This window comes from Phacochoerus africanus, chromosome 13 (genome assembly GCF_016906955.1).
Source record: "Phacochoerus africanus isolate WHEZ1 chromosome 13, ROS_Pafr_v1, whole genome shotgun sequence".
Taxonomy (NCBI): domain Eukaryota; kingdom Metazoa; phylum Chordata; class Mammalia; order Artiodactyla; family Suidae; genus Phacochoerus; species Phacochoerus africanus.
The window spans coordinates 26,282,219-26,299,331 of NC_062556.1; the positions used below are offsets into that span (position 1 = coordinate 26,282,219).

General features: G+C 44.8%; 1 protein-coding gene across 1 annotated transcript in view; it reads left to right on the forward strand.

The window, feature by feature from the left end:
* Positions 1-16,653, forward strand: part of OLFM4 (olfactomedin 4) — a 126,009-nt gene extending 109,356 nt beyond the window's left edge. Inside the window, exons 6-8 of the mRNA XM_047755817.1 lie at positions 3,679-3,891; positions 5,590-5,746; positions 14,597-16,653. Coding sequence (XP_047611773.1) covers positions 3,679-3,891; positions 5,590-5,746; positions 14,597-15,393 — 1,167 coding nt within the window. The 3' untranslated portion in view covers positions 15,394-16,653. The remainder of the gene's footprint in view (positions 1-3,678; positions 3,892-5,589; positions 5,747-14,596) is intronic.
* The last annotated feature ends 460 nt before the right edge of the window (positions 16,654-17,113 follow it).

Here is a 17,113-nt window from a genome sequence, read left to right on the forward strand (position 1 = left end):
AGACATCACGGAAAGGTTGATCTTCTCTTGGCTAGTTAAGCCAGGTCAGGAGTCTGGGTCTTCGGAATCTGGTCTTGGGAATCTGGGTCCCAGTTCTTTTTCCTCTTGGCTGAGATGCCGTAGGTCCGTGACACCTTCCATCCAAAATCGTCTCTTCAGCTGAGGGCTTCTGAGTTTCCAGGTGAATTATTATCGCTGTTCCTAGGTTGCCTTGGAAATCACCGTTTATCTGGAGGCCTGGGGGAACGCCCGCTGGGGGAGGCCGGTAGAAAAGGATTTTGATTGTCTCACAATGATTCATCATCTGTCAGTACACGGAAAAGACTGGGACTGCCTCTCCATGCGATGCTGAAAGCATTTTATGCTTTCCTGTTGTGTATGAGATGTCCCCTTATGACTGTGCTTAGGAAGGAGATAACACAAAAGGCAGCTCTGAAATTTTGTCGTTACTGTTGTTCTCTAGAGGGTTATGGTCTTTGGGGCGAGTTATTTCTTATGACACTTTTGCTAATAGTTCCTCATGCATGAGAAGGTTGAGGCAGCCTGGGAGACATTTGGGCAAAGCATAAACAAACAACAATCGATTGAGCGAGGTTTGGGGCAGTGAAATATGAGAAATTAAAAGGTCAGATTGAAAAAAAAAAAAACCCCTGAAATCACTGGTTCTCTAATAATTGGTGTCATTTATAGGGCATCCATTACACCCGGCATTAAATATGCATTCTCTCTAGTGTCTCCAATTGTCTGGTAAGCTTGATACCGTTACCCCCAGTCTACAGGATGAAATTAAGGCTTAGACAAGTTAAGTGATTTGCCCACTAAGCACTGGAGTCTGGGTTGAGCTTAGGTGGGCCTAGCTCTGAAGTGCTTCACAGGACTTAATGGCTAATTCAAGCCCAGTTCATCTTGTTGTTAAATTCTATCAAAATGACAGTATGTGGCAAAGTACCTTTATTTATTTCAAATGTTCTGGCTATGGTTGTGATCACAGGTTTTGAGGAACTGGCAGAAACATGAGCCAGGCTAATTCTTCAGCTTAACAGCCAGATGTACTGCATCCTTGTCTATTGCAAGACCACACTTACTGTACAGAACAACAACATAGCCTCAAACAGATGGATGCCTAGAACCCATTCATGACAAGATACGTGCATAACAAACGAAAGAGTGGAAGCTCCAAATGAAGGGCTGGTTTGAAGACCAGCATTGCAGAGTCTTCTAAACTCAAATTGGTCGTGATGGGGAACCTTGCAAAGTGTTGACACAGGAAGGTATCCGCTTAGGGTTAGATCCATATTCTTGCTACACAGCCTTGGGGAAGTTGGGCTGCCTCTGAGCTGGGATGTTTCCAGAATTGTCCCTGCTGACACAATGCTAGAGATCCCATACATGTGAAGGATTCAGACGATCTCTTTAAATTAGTAAAGTTCAGACCATGAAGTCTTTCTGGTTCTTTCTCAAATCCTTTCTTGTCCTCTCTAACTTCATGGATGATTCCAATGTTCCTGAACATTCTTGAGATTTTTTTTTTTCTCCCTGCTCCTTTTAGGACCACATCAGATGGAAGTTCTCAGGCTAGGGGCTGAATTGGAATCGGAGCTGTAGCTACTGGTCTACACCACAGCCACAGCAACTCGAGATCTGAGCCATGTCTGCGAGCTACACCACAGTTCACGGCAATGCTGGATCATTAACCCACTGAGCAAGGCCAGGGATCGAACCTGCATCCTCATGGATGCTAGTCAAATTCGTTTCCGCTGAGCCACGACGGGAACTTCCCTCTTGAGCTTTTCTTGAAATATCAATGGGAAAAAACTTCAAGATTTCCTCCAAACAGATCTTTAAAGACCCTTCATTTAGTGGCTGAACCAGGGCAGGCACCCCACATGCTCTCCCAGCACGCTGACTCCAGGGTAACGCCTTGGTTTTTAGTGAGAATCTGGGAGAGCCACATTTTATTCCACAGAAACAACAGTTGAATCACTCATTTTTATAGAACAACAGCTGTGATATGCCACCAAAATGTTCCAGGAAAGCTGAGGGTGTCTCATTTGTTCCAAGAGCTGGCAAAGCCAAATGCCAACACGAATATTCATTTCACAAACTCCATTGCTGCAATGAGTTGGCACTTCATTATTATTAGTTATTTCTTTTTTTTTTTATCATTGCCAAGGTTTTATGCCTGATTTTTGTATCAATTGAAACCTGGCTACCTTATATCTGTATTTGTACTTTTGAGGGGGACTTGCTAGGTATTGTGTGTGTGTGTGTGTGTGTGTGTGTGTGTGTGTGTACCTCCTCATCCACCAAAATGTCACTAGCCTTATCAGCCTCATCTGACGGCAGAGAGTATCAGTCGCCTGAGGAGATACTCTTGCAATGCCAAGGGCTGCATTTTCAACTTTCATTACAACCCTTTTTGCCGGAAGCCCTAGCCCTTTAGGTCCGCGGCCTATGAATCTGCTCTAATTTGTAGAGTGGGGTTAAGTGGAAGGGCTAAAATGACAGAAGTCAGGACTGTCCTTTGGTATTAGGAGGATTAGACGCCAACATCCGGCTCGGAATTCCTCCAGCCCCTGTGGATCAGTTACCCGCCATCAGCACCGTTTGGGGGGAAAAGTATTACTTCTCTTCAGATTTTTAAAAAGAATGGCAAAGCAGCAACTTTTAATGAGCTGGTCCTTAAAAAAAGCCGTGGCATTTCCTTCAGAGATCAGCTACAGAAAGAAGCACCAACTGTGTTTATTGAAATATCCATTTGGAGAGTCCAATTATACCCTGAGCCACCATGGGAATTTTTGGAAGTATTTTAACTTAATGATTAGACATTCAAATATATGCAACAAATGTGTAATTTAAAGGTCTGATTGCAATAATCAGTTCCTGGGATAAACTTGGAATAAATACGCGGGTGCCCTTAATGAAATGTGCACTTGACAGTTGCACATGCCTTCAGGTATTGTGGAGTAAGTTGGGTCTTTATGTCACTTTGTAGAAGGCAGAGGGACTCACAATTCATTGCATATGGTGATCAAAGAAGGAATTCTTCTCAGCATTTCTCCCTCTTCTAGAAAACATTTAGAGCACTGGTTCTAAAAGAAGGAAAGTGATGGGGGTGATTTTGCCCCCGGGGAACATTTAGCAATGTCTGGGACATTTTTGATTGTCACAGCTGGGGGCTGGGTGGGTGCTACTAGCATATGGAGGCCAGGGGTGCTGCCAAACATCCTATAATACACAAGAAAGCCCCCCTACAAGAAAGGACCATTTAGCCCCCATTGTCAATAGTGCTGAAGTTGGTATAAACCCTGATTTCAAGCTTGTGCATTGAGGGGAGGGGGGACAGGCCAGAGACTGATTCAAACCCATTTCGTTTGGAGAGCTAAAGTCTTCAAACATTAAAATGGAGATGAAAATGTTCTTGCCAATGACGATTCGGAAGCAAAATTATTTTTAGTCCAGGCAAGTGCAAAATCCACCCGCTTCCCCATTGTAATAAATGTTTTTTCTTTTGTATTTGGATAGATTAAAAAAAAAAAAACTAGCTACATATATTTTTGATCCATTTCTTTACTTAAAAAAAGACAGCCATCAAGTAGTCCCTGAGGACTTGGTAGTGGAAGAGGGCTCTGTGCCATCGCTCTGGGAATTGACTTGAGCGTTTTGATTTTCCTTCAGGTGAGGGAGTATGTGCAATTAATCAGCATATATGAAAAGAAACTCTTAAACCTCACCGTCCGCATAGAGAAAATAGAGCAAGATACCATTTCTTACACGGAACTAGACTTTGAGCTGATCAAGATAGAAGTCAGGGAGATGGAGAAACTGATCCAGCGGCTGAAGGTCGGTTTTGTGGGCAGCACGGTGATCGTTGACCAGCTGGAAGTGGAGGTAAGGAACGAAATTCCTTCTCATGGATTAATAATAAAGTCTCTTTGGGGAGCCAGTGCCAGGCTCTCTCCTCCGACGTCTAATTCCATAAACCTTCGTGACCACATGGCAGGTCCCGTGTTCTGCTTAGATGCTGGCCTGTCTTTGAATAGTAAGTTACACACATCGGGGACTTGCTTTTTTTTAAGGCCGCACCTGCGGCATATGGATGTTCCCAGACTAGGGCTCAAATCAGCTGTCAGTCTACACCACTGCCACAGCAATGTGATGTCCGAGGCGCGTCTTCGACCTACACCACAGCTCAAGGCAACGCCAGATCCTTAAGCCACTGAGCGGGGCCAGGGATCGGACCTGTGTCCTCATGGATACTAGTTGGGTTCATTATCACTGAGCCACAGTGGGAACTCCCCATCAAGGACTTGCTGATTGAAAAATAGATACCTAATGGTCAGAGTCTTGCCCCCAAACCAAATGGCCTTGAATGACTCTAGAAAGGAAGATGATATAAGTGTGAACAACCCTGCAGCCAAGCTAGATCAGGAGATCTTCTCTTTTTTGGATTTGTCCTCCTGGGATCTGAAAACCACAATTTACCTGATTTGGGACTATGCCAAGGTCTGTTTCTTCTTTTGAATGATCCCGTAATCCTTGATTCCTCTCGGAACTCTTCTCCACTTCCTGACAGGCCTCTTTAAAGGAGTTTCTTTCTTTTCTTTTCTTTTTTTTTTTTGTCTTTTTGCCTTTTCTTGAGCCGCTCCCGCACCATATGGAGGTTCCCAGGCTAGGGGTCTAATCAGAGCTGTAGCCACTGGCCTACTCCAGAGCCATAGCAACGTGGGATCCGAGTCTCGTCTGTGACCCACACCACAGCTCATAGCAACACTGGATCCTTAACCCACTGAGCAAGGCCAGGGATCGAACCTGCCACCTCATGATTCCTAGTCGGATTCATTAACCACTGCGCCACGATGGGAACTCCTAAAGGGGTTTCTTGTAACTGTGTTTTAGTGCTGCCTTCGAATCTCTGTGGTTAAGGACCATTGCATTAATATTATGCTTGGGTCATTTACCTCAACAGTGAATTGACAGGCACAGACATGACATGGGCTACCATTGAGAATTCCAGTTCCATATCTTAGAATTTAAGCTTTCTTCTTAGTTATAGGCGTTCCTGTTGTGGCGCAGTGGAAACGAATCCCACTAGTATCCACGAGGATGTGGATTTGATCCCTGGCCTCGCTCAGTGGGTTACAGCGTTGCTGTCGCTGTGGTGTGGGCTGGCAGCTGTAGCTCCGATTTGACCCCTAGCCTGGGAACTTCCATATGCTGCCAGTGCAGCCCTAAAAAGAAAAAAGAAACTTAATTATAATACAACACGAGATGAGTAAACACCAGCTTATGGGAGAAGGTTATTGGGGATGAACTTGAATGGACATTTGTGGATGCTCAGATTGAGCTGTGCTCTATCATCAAAGCTGTTAAAATCGTTGCCACGTTCCTCTTGTCACACACATCTGCCAGCGATCTGACAGGCGTTCACGCCACCCCAGGAAATGTACTCTTCCAAATGAAAGCGTTCGGAGGAATCTCGAGTGTATTCTCTGGCAATGTTTCCCTAAGTGACAAATTCAGCCCTGGAATGTTTATGAAAGCAATTGCACAATCATCTGAAGTCACTCTGAATTTTTATTTCTTTAGATAAGGAATATGACTCTCCTGGTAGAGAAGCTCGAGACGCTAGACAAAAACAATGTCCTAAACATTCGCCGACAAATCCTGGCTCTGAAGAACAAGCTCAAGGAATGTGAGGCCTCCAAACTCGAAGATCCTGCCAGACCCCCTCCACCGGCGCCAGGTAAGGACGCCCCATTTGAACCAGGCCGGTGGCGAAGGAGCGGCAGGTGCGGTGGGGGGAGGGGCTCTGGGATTGCGGAGGAGAAGGATGCGAGGTGTGCAGCTCTGAGTGGACTCTTCCCGGGTCTGAAATCTCCTCCCCTCTGCACAGTATCACATTCTGGGGCGCACAGAGGCAAGGCACGGACCATGAGTTGATTTCTTTTTTTTTTTTTTGTCTTTGTTGTTGTTGTTGTTGTTGCTATTTCTTGGGCCGCTCCCGCGGCATATGGAGGTTCCCAGGCTAGGGGTTGAATCAGAGCTGTAGCCACCGGCCTACGCCAGAGCCACAGCAACGCAGGATCCGAGCCGTGTCTGCAACCTACACCACAGCTCACGGCAATGCCGGATCGTTAACCCACTGAGCGAGGGCAGGGACCGAACCCGCAACCTCATGGTTCCTAGTCGGATTCGTTAACCACTGCGCCACGACGGGAACTCCGCCATGAGTTGATTTCAAACAAAATCCACACGGTGCATGCAACCGCCTTACGTTTACTAACAGGGAAAACGTCTCGATGGTGATGCGCTCAGGGGGGCCGGGTGATAGCCACTGGCATCTGTGTGGCATCACCTCCGCGCTGTCCCGTGGGTTGCAAGGGCGGACTGGTTCATGTATCTGATGAGCTGGGTTATGCCCTGAATTCTCCCTCCTTCCACCTCTTTATTTCTCCTTCATGCTTTCCTTAAATGCACGTGGAGCACCTGCTGCGTGGTGTGTCCTAGGGTTCGGTGAGGATTTCACAGATGGCCCCTCATATCCGGCGCGTGTGGGCGTGTCCTGCCATCCCTCCTGGACTGTGACTTCCCGGAGGGCAGGGCTGGCGTGTTGCTGTCTAAGGAATCATCCTTGGAGGCAGTTAGGTATAGTATAGAGGTGGGTGCCCTTGGTGACCTCCTGGAACCAGACGTCGGAATGCAGGGATCAGGGGCGTGGCTCTGGGACCGCAAAGGGGTGTGACCATAGCCAAAGGATCCTTAATCCCTCGCTGGTAAGTGGGAGAACGGTGGTACCTACCTTGCAGGGTTGCTGTGAAGATTAAGGACACGAGGCTTGGGAAGCTCAGAGCTCTGTGATGGGCATTTATACACCGGTGATTGTTATTGTTATGAATGAGGATGGTTGAAGCAAACACCTTGCTGGCAACAAAAGCAGTTGCTGGGGCCGTGTGTGCTTGAGCAGATCCCTCCAGGCGAACCTTCTAAAGACAGCTTCTCAGCCGCAGCGGCATCTAGCCTTGGAGGCGGGTTCGCAGGGATGCTTTGCCTGTCCTGAGCATCTCAGCCTGAAAGGGGACTGTATCTAGTCATCAAATCATACAGCTCTTGTTATTTTCATTAATTCCTTTGTCACAACCTGCTTCCCTTTTAGACCCTGTGCTTCTTGGATCCGGGTCAGGGTAACTGGTTTCTTTAAGGCTTTAATTAAATGCGGCCATCATTCTAAGACTCTCGGGGGTGTTGAGGGCACTTTCTTCCCTCCCTTTGCAGTTGGGCATCTGTCACTGTGTAATACGCAGAGGAGCATTGGGACAAAGGCTGAGCTCTGTCCTCTGTAATAAACTAGGCTAAATTTGGTCTGAGATCAGTGGTGTCAACCAGGTCAGAAATGAGAGCTGGAGGGCCATGGAGGGCTTCTGAGGGCAGGAATCATGCAATGACCATTCCTGATGATACCTGAGCAAGTCTTTCCTCCTAGCCTCTTCTCTTCCTTTTTTCTTTTGTTCTCTCTCTCTCTTTCTAAACCTCAGCAAATTTTCCTCGGGGAATAGCTTGTTGAGGCGAAGTTTTCTACGCATCCTTTGGATTGAGGACGATTTCGAGCAGGGAAGGTTCAGGACTGTCATGTCTTAGAGGAGGGGACTTAGTAGTGAAGATCCTGATTTTTCCTGAAGCCACACAAGCAGCTGGTGGCAGAGCTGAGGCTGAAAGACAGGGTCTCTTACTTCCTGTCATCTCAGGACCTAGAGAGTCAGGAGCCAGCAACTCCAGGATGATGGTAGGGGAGAAAGTACACTGCTTAGTATCTAAGAAAGAAAACAAGTCAGTCCATTGGATTACTTTTATTAGCTTTTATTTTATTTTTTTTCTCGAACTTTCCCCCAGGTCCTCACACTCAGACCCTTGTGAGCCATTCCAGCCCAACTGTGTTGTTTAAACAAATTGGATCCAGATTTCCTCTCACTTTCCCACAACCTTGGCTGGACCTGGATCCCTGCCAAACCCCTTGGCCCTCCTCCAGCTCTGTTCATATTATATTTATGATGTTTATATTAAACTGACTTTTTGTCATGTTTGGAAATCAATTTCTTTCACTTGCTCTCTTTCTGTTTGGATTGGTTGATAATGCAGAATTGGAAAATCCCCAGGCACCACAAAGTTGTGAGCCTGTGGAGACTTTAATTAAAGTTACTCACTATTATGGGACTTTAAAATCTGGCCTATCTGCCTTTTTTTTTTCCACTGCAGTGCTGCACAGAACAAAAAAGACTCTATGCAAGTTCCAGCTAGAAAGTCATTCTGTGCACTCTTGGCCCCTCTGGGCAGCTGCAGTTCACTTATCCCTGAGGTCAGCTTGATCTTAGAACCAGTACATAGAGTTAGGGTTCCATAAAACACACTTGATAGCTGGCTTATGCTGCAAGTGGCACCCTTTTTCTGCTTCATTTCATAGAACTCTCTAAACTAATTGGTCTTACGCTCATTAACTGTTTCTCCTGAAAACAACTGACTTCAGTTTCTCTCTGTTCTCCCCTGAATCTAAATGACTGCAGATGGGAAAATGGGACGAGAATGCCCAGTGGTCCTCACCGCTGTGCTTGGAGAGGCAGGGCTCTGTGTTGGTGCATAGTAGGTGTGCAGTAAATGGTCAATGAAAGATGTAGGGTGACCTGCCGAAAGCCCAAGCCTAGAGAGGAACAGAGTATTGGGTTGCATGGATCCAATAACTCAGAGTCAATTTTATCTGAATCGTTTCATCATCCTGGCCATTTTAATGACCTAATTCTCACAAGTCAATTGTGTTCTCCTCTTGGCTCAAAAAAGTTTAGTTGCCGAGGTGAGAGAGGGCATTGCTAGATCCAAGATTAAGTTTCCTCTGCTGGTATATAATCGTTAGCTTAAAAAAACAAAAAACATTCCCCTAACCACGAGACTTTGAAAACCCAAGATAGGAGTTCCCTTTGTGGCTCAGCTGGTTAAAAACCCGACATAGGGTCTCTGAGGATGTGGGTTCGATCCCTGGCCTTGCTCAGTGGGTTAAGGATCCAGCATTGCCCTGAACTGTGGTGTAGGTTGCTGATGTGGCTTGGATACCTTGTTGCTGTGGCTGTTGCCGTTCCCTGGTCTGGGAACATACCTATGCTGCGGGTGTGGCCATAAAAAGACAAAAAAAGCCAAGTTAGTGTATTTTATTACCATTATTATTATTTTAATCTTGGCATGCGGAAATTCTAGGGGCATGGATAGAACCTAAGCTACAGTAGTGGCACCACCAGGTCCTTAACCCACTGTACTATCTGGGAACTCCTGAGTTAGAGTATTTGACCGTCTCACCATGTGGCCTCCCAGCATATTTTCAGAGCATCTAATAAATTGTTTGATGAAGAAGAGATTGATAATCAGGTTATCTGGTCCAGAGATTCCTCACATGAAATTCTGTGGAATGAATTCAGGCTTTTGGAAAAATTCAGATATGCAACAGCATAGAGAGCTAGTGTTTTACAAATAAGGTAGGTTTAATCAGTTTTCCATTCCTTTATTTCACAAACATCATTTGGTGCCAGGCTGATCCTGTTCTGGGTCCTGGGGTTCTCAGGATGGGTACAGAAAATTCCAGAAAGCACTGTCTTAGGAAGGAAACAGTCATGAAAACCTTCAGTTGTAATGCTTGATTTTAATGCTGCTCATTATCATTTATTGAGTTACAAGCGCATGCCTTCTGTCTACTTATCCTACCAGTTCTGCAGAGTAGGTGTTCTTAGTTTGCTTTTTTTGGTTTGTTTGCTTGTTTTTGGGCCACACCCGAGGCAGGTGGAAGACCCCAGGCTGGGGGTCCAATTGGAGCTGCAGCCTCTGGCCTAAACCACAGCCACAGCAACTGGGGATCCGAGCTACATCTGTGACCTACACCACAGCTCATGGCAACGCCAGATCGTTAACCCACTGAGTGAGGCCAGGGATGGAACCTGGGTCATCATGGTTACTAGTCGGGTTCATTACCGCTGTGCCACAATGGGAACTCCCTATTTTGCCTTTAACGTAAGGGCGCTGAGCCTCAGGAAGGTTAAAGCACTTTCTCAAGGATACAGAATTCATAAGTGTTGCAGTCAGGATTTGCACTGGAATCTGCCCGGCAATGTTTTCCCTCTATCAGGCTGCCTCCTATAGATGCTCTAATAGAAAGAGAGCTGCCCTTATGATTCCTGGAGTGACAAGAGGCTTCCAGCAACAACACACCAGCCTGATTAACACCAAAGTGTCTTGGCTTCCTTGCTTGTGGAGTAGCTGAAAGCGTCCTCTTGCTCTCAGGTCTATGGGGGGTTCTTTTCCTCCAGAAAATGCAAGAGGATATGCTGGTCTTTCACAATTCTTAATGGGGCTGTGGGTTGTTCCAGTGGCAGGATAGAGTTGAGAGAAGGAAGGAAGGAATGGAGTAGCTCTATGACCTGGAAATGCAGGAAGGGTCTGGGAAGGGGTATGAGATGAGGAAGGGCTGAGAGAAGCTTGGAGTACAAGGGCTGGGGGGGCTGGGGTCTCTGGTTGAGCCAGATGAGCAGTGGGCACAGGGCTGTTGGTTTCAGTATTGTCGTAGGATGGTTTGCTGCCAAGAACTGAAGAAGCTCACCGTAGCCTTGTCACTGGCCTGTCACTGCTTGTAGTCACATTTGTAGCGTTGTTAACAATGCTTAGTTCTCTTCCTACTTCCACTGCTTTTGACCAGGGCCAGAGCTCTGAAAATGGTCCAAAGGAGATAGTGGATAAAGGAGGGATAACAAAAAAGGATAGGACAGCCTTTAGGAATGGTTGTGGGGTGAGAAAAAAAAGATGGAAATTTCAGGGAGTTCCCATTGTGGCTCAGGGGGTTAAGAATTGCACAGTGTCTGTGAGGATTCCCGTTCAATCCCTGGCCTCACTCAGTGGGTTAATGATCTGGCTTTGCCATGAGCTGTGGTGTAGACTGGAGCTGTGGCTCGGATCTGGCATGACTGTGGCTGTGGCATAGGCCTGCAGGTGCAGCTCCAATTGGACCCCTAGCCTGGGATATGCTACAGGTGCCACCTTAAAAAAAAAAAGAAAGAAAATTCATACAATTTTAATATTTATATCAGATACAATTTTAATCTCCTGGCCAACTTGTGAAATGATGAGACAATATAATTATCTTTTTATTATTATTAGCAGTTGTAGTGGTAATGGTAATTTTTAAAAGGAGTTTATTTTTGGAAGCTGCGGCTCAGCAGGTTATGAACCTGTGAACAGTGGTGTAGGGGACAGATGAGGCTTGGATCTGGCATTGCCATGGCTGGTGTAGGCTGGCAGCTGCAGCTCCGATTGGACCCCTAGTCTGGGAACCTCCATGTGCCTCAGGTGTGGCCCTAAAAAAAAAGCAAAAAAAAAAAGTTTATTTTGGTTCCTTCATATCTAATGATTTCCGTATCTAAGACAGAATAGTTTATTATCTTTAATCCTATAATCCCATGATAAAGTGCTTGACTATGTTATATGCCTCATAAGTTTTCCTTCAATATTTTGTTGCTGTTGGTTTGCGATATTTCCTTTCCAGGAAGGCAAGATTCAATTAAGCAAACAATACCTATGTTTTCTCACCTGCAAGAAAAAGTGACTTTCTTTCATTTCTTCTGAGTGAAATGCGGTTGAATAAATAGGTTCTTGAGAAGATACTTTAACTAGAAAATCCAGTTGGTAGCATATGGAAACTCAAACAGTTTTTGTTATCATTAAAATGAACACACCGCTAACTTCATTTTAATAATTCATGCATTGTTTCATAAACAAAAGCAAACAAGCATTCATCTGAGAGATCACTTTTAGAAGAGGAAATAATAATTTATAATTTTATTTATTATTTCTTTAGTGGAGAGCAGTCTCTTGGCTGAACACACGTTTTTTTATTTATGAAATGGCACATGCATTATTAAAATAAACCCGCGACTGTGTTCTGCTTAATGATATGCAAAATTATTTGAAGTTGGGTACAGAGCGGTTTCATTTTCTCTACCTGTTGTATGGTTGGCTGGCTTTCCCACCAACGGCCGATTTATGAGAGCATTTAAAGAGCATGTATTTAATTCCGGGACCCAAAAGCCCCAGCAGATTGGAAAAAAATAAAAGCAGGATTTCTAGTAATGGTTTCACCTCTGAGCAGTCCTTGAGTGAGGAGGGGAGAAAGAGGAGGCATTTCCCACGGAAAGAAATGGGTCTTTCTGAATCGGTCAGAGGCAGACATTCAGAGGCAAAAGCTTTGCCCCCCTGGCCTCCCCCACAATGTTTATCTCAGACAATTCTTTGGAGCTCTGCTTTTGGCTCAAGTTCACCTCATGTGCTCTCTATGGCTCCCCAATTCCCTCCAAGCATTTAAAGCCAGGTTGGTCCCCTCCTCCCTCACCCGCTCTGCTCCAAGCAGCGGGATGAGAGAAAATGACCTCAAATGCACTTGAAGTTGACTTTTCTTTGCTACTCTGAGAAAAATTTCTGACCAGTTTTTTTTTTTTTTTTTCTTAAGGATATTCATTAAGATCTCGGGAAATGCGTGTTCAAGTCTTTAGATAGCTATTATAAAAATACTGGAGGAACTTTATTTTATTTTTTATAGCTCATAAACGGTCTGGGTTGGCAGGCGTTTCAGAGGAAGGCTGTGCAAAGGGCCAACTGCCCAGCCTGAATCATTCACCCAAGCGTTAGAAGGAATGTAGACTCAGTGGGCTGATGAGCCTGGTCCCACTTGATGGTACACATTGTGACAATGACAACATCAGAAAGGCAAAGGTGAAGGTCTGTCATTCAGGTTGTCAACAGCAAGAGCCACCTGTAACTCTGGGATGAGATGGTTCCCCAGTGGTCTCTGTGATGGGCTATACTTTGGGCTTCCATGGCTTCTTAAGGTTGAGATCCCACCATTAGAAGGCCATCTTTCTGTATCTATTTTTTTTTTTTTTTGGTCTTTTTGCCTTTTCTAGGCCCGCTCAGGCGGCATATGGATATTCTCAGGCTAGGGGTCTAATCAGAGCTGTAGCCACCGGCCTACACCACAGCCACAGCAACGAGGGATCCGAGATGCGTCTGCAACCTACACCACAGCTCATGACAACGCTGAATCCTTATCCCACTGAGTGGGGCCAGGAATCGAACCTGCAACCTCATGGTTCCTAGTCAGATCTGTTAACCCCTGAGCCACGATGGGAACTCCTGTATCTTTTTAAAAATATATATATTTTCTTGAAGTAGAATTGATTTACGATGTTGTGTTAATTTCTGCTGTATAGCACAGTGATTCGGTTACACGTATATTATATATGCAACCTTTCTCATATTCTTTCCCATTATGGTTTATCACAGAATATTGAATATAGTTCCCTGCATGAGACAGTAGGACCTTGTTGTGTATCCATCCTATATGTAATAGTTTGCATTCTTGCATTCTTGAGTTTTTTTTTTTTTTTTTTTTTTGGGTTTTTTTAGGGCTGCACCTGCGGCATAAAGAAATTCCCAGGCTAGGGGTCGAATTGGAGCTGTAGCTACTGGCCACAGCCACAGTCACAACAACGTTAGATCCAAGCCGAGTCTTCAACCTATACTGCAGCTCATCGCAATGCTTGATCCTCGTCTCACTGATCGAGGCCAGGGTACGAACCTGCAACCTCATGGATACTAGTCAGATTCTTTTCCTCTGAGCCACGCTGGGAACTCCCTGTATCTTTAAAATATCATGTTTAAAACACCATGCTTTAAAACTTCCTCTTCTGAGAGTAGCTCAGAGCAGCATTGATACCTGGCGTGAATATGCCCTTGGGGTCCCAGGGAAGGACAGAAGGGGGAAGGGAAAAAAGATGTGCCTAGGACAAACTTCATCACAATTCCCCCGACTCTGGTGAATAAGACCTTCTCATTTTATGAAAATGGGTAGCATTCTCACGTGATCTTGCTCTCTTGAATTCTCTATAACAAAAAATAAAATAAAAAATAATATTGGTGAAAAGCTTTCTTTTTCTTCTTTTTCCTTTTCAGAGCTACACCTGTGGCATATGGAGGTTCCCAGTCTACAGGTCGAATAGGAGCTAGAGCAGCTGGCTGACCCCATAGCCACAGCAACTCGGGATCTGAGCCAAGCCTGTGACCTACACTGCAGCTCATAGCAACGCTGGATCCTTAACCTACTGAGTGAGGTCAGGGATCAAATCTGCAACCTCATGGATACCAGTGGGGTTCGTTACCACTGAGCCACAACGGGAACTCCTTGAAAAGCTTTCTCCTAGAGGAAAATATATTAAATTCACCAAGTCCTCCTTTCTTCTTCCTGGGCCCACAATCCATTTTAAGATGGCTTTGGGTGGTTCATGGTCCCCGTTTTCCAGATTGAAAGCCCATCCATGCATATAGAAGATCATTCTCTCTTAAAACGGACAGTGGGTTTGCTTTGACAATGAAACCAAGCATAGGTTTTATCTCAGTTGTCATTGAATGTTGACTAGAAAAGTGTTTATGGATTCCTTTGGTTCTTAGGGTAGTAAACTCTTTGTATCTTGTCATTCATTTTCTCTAAGGATGTCCTCTTATGTGTTTGTTCTTCCAGGGAGCTGTACTCACGGCGGTGTGGTGAATATCAGCAAACCGGCTGTTGTTCAACTCAACTGGCAAGGGTTTTCCTATAAGTATGGCGCCTGGGGTCGGGATTATTCTCCCCAGCTTCCGGGCAAAGGGCTGTACTGGGTGGCACCTTTGAATACAAATGGGAGAACTTTGCAAAATTACAGACTCTACAATACCCTGGATGATCTGCTGCTGTACAGGTATATCCAGGACTATTATATTTCCTATGGCCAAGGCAGTGGCATAGCAGTTTATAATAACAACATGTATGTCAACTGGTATAACACCAGGAACATTGCCAGAGTTAACCTGGCCACCAACAGGGTTGAGGTGACACAAACACTCCCTCAGGCTGCCTATAATAACCGCTTTTCATATGCTAATGTTGGTTGGCAAGACATAGACTTGGCTGTGGATGAGAATGGATTGTGGGTGATTTACGCAACTGAAGCCAGCACTGGTAACATAGTGATTAGTAAACTCAATGACACCACACTTGAGGTGCTAAACACTTGGCACACCAAGCAGTACAAACCATCTGTTTCTAACGCCTTCATGGTGTGCGGGGTTCTGTACGCCACCCGTACTTTGAGCACCAGAGCCGAAGAGATTTTCTACTACTTTGACACAAACACAGGGCAAGAGGGCAGACTGGCCATTGTCATGCAGAAGGTGCAAGAAACCTTGCAGAGCATCAACTACCACCCTTATGAGCAGAAACTTTTTGTCTATAATGATGGTTACCTTCTGAATTATGATCTTTTCTTCCAACCCCAGTAAACCTTGATGTGTCCGTGTGAGAGAGAAATGAAATTTTCATTGGAAAAACATGGTCTTTTCACTTGTTTAGATCTCTGTGGAGGGGTAGGAGGAGGCAAAAGGGTCATCTGCTTAGTAGTAATATTTGGGAACATAGTTTTGCCACACCAGGTACTTAGGACTTTGCCCTGATTGGATAAGTGTTCGGGGAAGCCCTCTTCCTCTTGGGTTGCATTTCTCAACTGAAATAAGGTCCTTCCAGGGTGGGTGGGATTGTCCTGGAGTATTATGGTTTTAAGGAAGCCTTCCCTGAGGTGACATCTGGAAATGAAGGAACTCAGAGAGAACCCTGTATGGCTTTTGTGGATTCCTTGTACAGGGGAGAGGACTCAAGGATGGGTTCTCACTCCATATTGCCTAGCTAATTTCTTCCATCCCTGAAAGAAACCTGGGCTTACTTAGGCAGATTAATACCTAGGACTCCTTGAGGGTCTGAATCTCCAATTTTTTCTTACTGGCACCTGGAACGATGTTTTGTATGTAGCAGGAAATTAAATTTAACGTGCTTCTGTTATGTCTGTAAAATGCTCTGAATTTTCTGGAGAAAGGTCCTTTTAGGCATTAAATTGTCTCATCAGTCTCAGATCTGTAGATGAGGCACTTGGTTGTCCTTTTCTCCTGGTGTCTATCTTCATAAGAGTCAGTAGAATGTTCCTACCTTAAACTTCCTTCCAAAGGCAGCTCAGAAGATAAGAACCAGATTTACCCATCAATTCCTCTCACCTCCTCCCAACCTCCTACTTACCCCCCCCCAAAATAGTTTTTTAATGGAACAGATATAAACACAATGAATTTTCTTTAGTCTCATCATGAAATTTTATTTACATGACTCTAAGACTATAAGAAAAGCAAATGACAGTGATAGCATGATAACCTATCTGGCTGTATAATAAAGCCCTTGGAACACATAAAGTCCTTGGAAGACATAAAGCCCTTGGGCTTGTATGAAGTCATAGCCATTGCTTCATGCAATTTTTGTCTTTAAGCCCGAAACTTGTAAAAAAATGAAATTTCAACTTTTGTCAAGGAAGTAATGCTCAAAAAAAAAAGACCATTGAATATAGGTGGTAAATCAGCACAATTTAAAAACCTGGCAGGTGTGTGTGCGTCTCTGCTTACGGATGCCTTTGTAATCTGATCTTGGTCTATTTTCTTTTGATGTTCAGGAGTCCTAGTTTATAAGACTCCTTTTAATAAATGATTAAAATGGATTCTGAAAAAGTGCTGTCTTTGGGTTTTTTGACTTCTTTATTTATTATAAACCTCCCCCCCCCCCCCGCCTTCCTAGGGTAGTCCACACTTTGCAGTGAGGGAGAGAATGGCTACCTCCCAAATGCCAGTCCAACTAACAGTAGATAACATCAATAGCTATTTAAGACACCAAAGTCAGGGCTGGCTCTGTAGTTTCATTTCCCTTTAAAATCCATTCTTTCTGGTAGCTTTTGTTGTGTGAGACTGCGCTCTTTTCTTTGGGGATATGACCTTATGTACTTATTAATTTGCAAGCCTGATCTGATTATTTCCAAAGTTAGACTGTATTTGCGTGGCTTATGTTCCTTTTCCAATTGAGCTATTAACACGGGTCAGAAGCCTCTGGATCTTCTACAAACAGGAGGTCTTGGATAGAAAGCAAAGGGACTAACTGGCTACACTGGGGAGAGAAATAGCTTTACCAAAAAGA